The 1,348-nt window shown below is 65.2% G+C and overlaps 1 protein-coding gene across 1 annotated transcript in view; it reads right to left on the bottom strand.

Annotated features, from left to right (window-relative positions):
• The window catches only part of LOC118159560 (protein phosphatase 1 regulatory subunit 37-like), a gene marked incomplete at both ends in the record, with an annotated part of 4,733 nt that extends 4,072 nt beyond the window's left edge, over nt 1–661 (bottom strand). The window contains 2 exons of the mRNA XM_035314143.1: nt 13–58; nt 545–661. Of these exons, the coding sequence (XP_035170034.1) occupies nt 13–58; nt 545–661 (163 nt within the window). The remainder of the gene's footprint in view (nt 1–12; nt 59–544) is intronic.
• Between the last annotated feature and the right edge of the window lie 687 nt (nt 662–1,348).

The raw sequence follows: 1,348 nt of genomic DNA, 5'->3' as shown, positions 1-1,348 counted from the left end.
GGGGGGGGTTACCTTTCAGGTCCAGGCAATCTATCCTGGGGGCCAGATCTTTGAATTCCTGGAAGAGACAAAGAGGGGTTGGTGGGCGGGAGGGGAATTCCCCCGCCGGATCGAGGAGATAAGGCGGGAAATCGAGGAGATAACGCGGGAAATTGGGCAAATCCCGACGCCGAGAAGAGCTGGGGGGGGGGCTCGGATTCACGCCAGGCCCCCGGGGCAAAGCCCGGCTCAGCCCCGCTGCCCCCGCGGGGACGTTTTCGTTTCCATAACCCCCGAGGGCCAAAACGCTGCGAGAACGAGCCTGTGGCGTGCCCCCCTGCCCCCCGTGGCGTGTCCCCCCCCCCCTGTGGCGTGTCCCCCCTCCCCGAGACGTGTCCCCCCCTTGTGGCATCCACCCCCCCCTCGTGCCATGTCCCCCCTCAGCCTCAACGGCAAAATGAGGCAGAAATATCCTGCTAATTGGGCTCCTTGATGGGGGGGGGGGGGGGAGGAGTTGTGCCGGAGCCGCTTTTGGGGGGTCCCCCCCCCCGGGGGTGCCCCCTACCTGGATCTGCTTCAGCAGCTTGGGGATCTGCTTGCAGTTGAGCTTCTGGCAGGCTTGCTTGTAGGCGCTGACGATCTCGTCCACCGTCACGTTCTGGGCTGGAAAAGAGGCAGAGGGCTCCCGTCAGGGCACGGGGGTGGGGGGCGGCCCCCTCCTGCTCGCCCCCCCCCCCCCGGATTCCTCGTTTGTACCCCCCCCCCCGCGCTGGTTTTCACCCCACGGGGGGGGGGTCTCACAGCCTAACGGCAGCGACGGGGGACCCGAAGCTGCTCCGGGCAGCCCTGCGCGGGTCTCACCGTGCGCAACGCCCCCGATTTCTGCCTTCCACCCGACCCAAACCTCGCCTTTTTCGGCCTAAAACCCTCGGCCCCCAGCCCCCCCCCCGGCTGCAGGCCACACAAGCCCAGCTCTCGGCGGCGCCCGGCTCCGTTTTGGCTCCTTTCTGTGGTTTTCAGCCCCTTTTTCTGATCCCTTTTCCCCCTCCCAAGCCCTGGCACCGAGGTTTCCCCACGGCACCAAGCAGCAAAAGGTCCGCGCACGCCCCCCACGGCGCCTCTCGGCCACGCAGGACCAAAATCCAGCTTTCTTGCCCCAAAACCCCCAAACACCCCCAAAATCCCTCCAAACGCCCCCAAACACCCCCAAAACCCCCTCAAAATGCCCCCAAACACCCCCTAAATGCACACAAACACCCCCCAAACGCCCCCAAAACCCCTCCACATGCGCTTAAACGCCCCCAAAACCTCTCCAAACACCCCAAATACCCCCTAAATGCACACAAAACCCCTCCAAACGCCCCCAAAC

The sequence above is a fragment of the Oxyura jamaicensis genome, unplaced genomic scaffold, assembly GCF_011077185.1.
Source record: "Oxyura jamaicensis isolate SHBP4307 breed ruddy duck unplaced genomic scaffold, BPBGC_Ojam_1.0 oxyUn_random_OJ71000, whole genome shotgun sequence".
Lineage (NCBI taxonomy): Eukaryota > Metazoa > Chordata > Aves > Anseriformes > Anatidae > Oxyura > Oxyura jamaicensis.
Note: the sequence above shows the minus strand (reverse complement) of the source record. Positions and strands in the feature narration are given on the sequence as shown.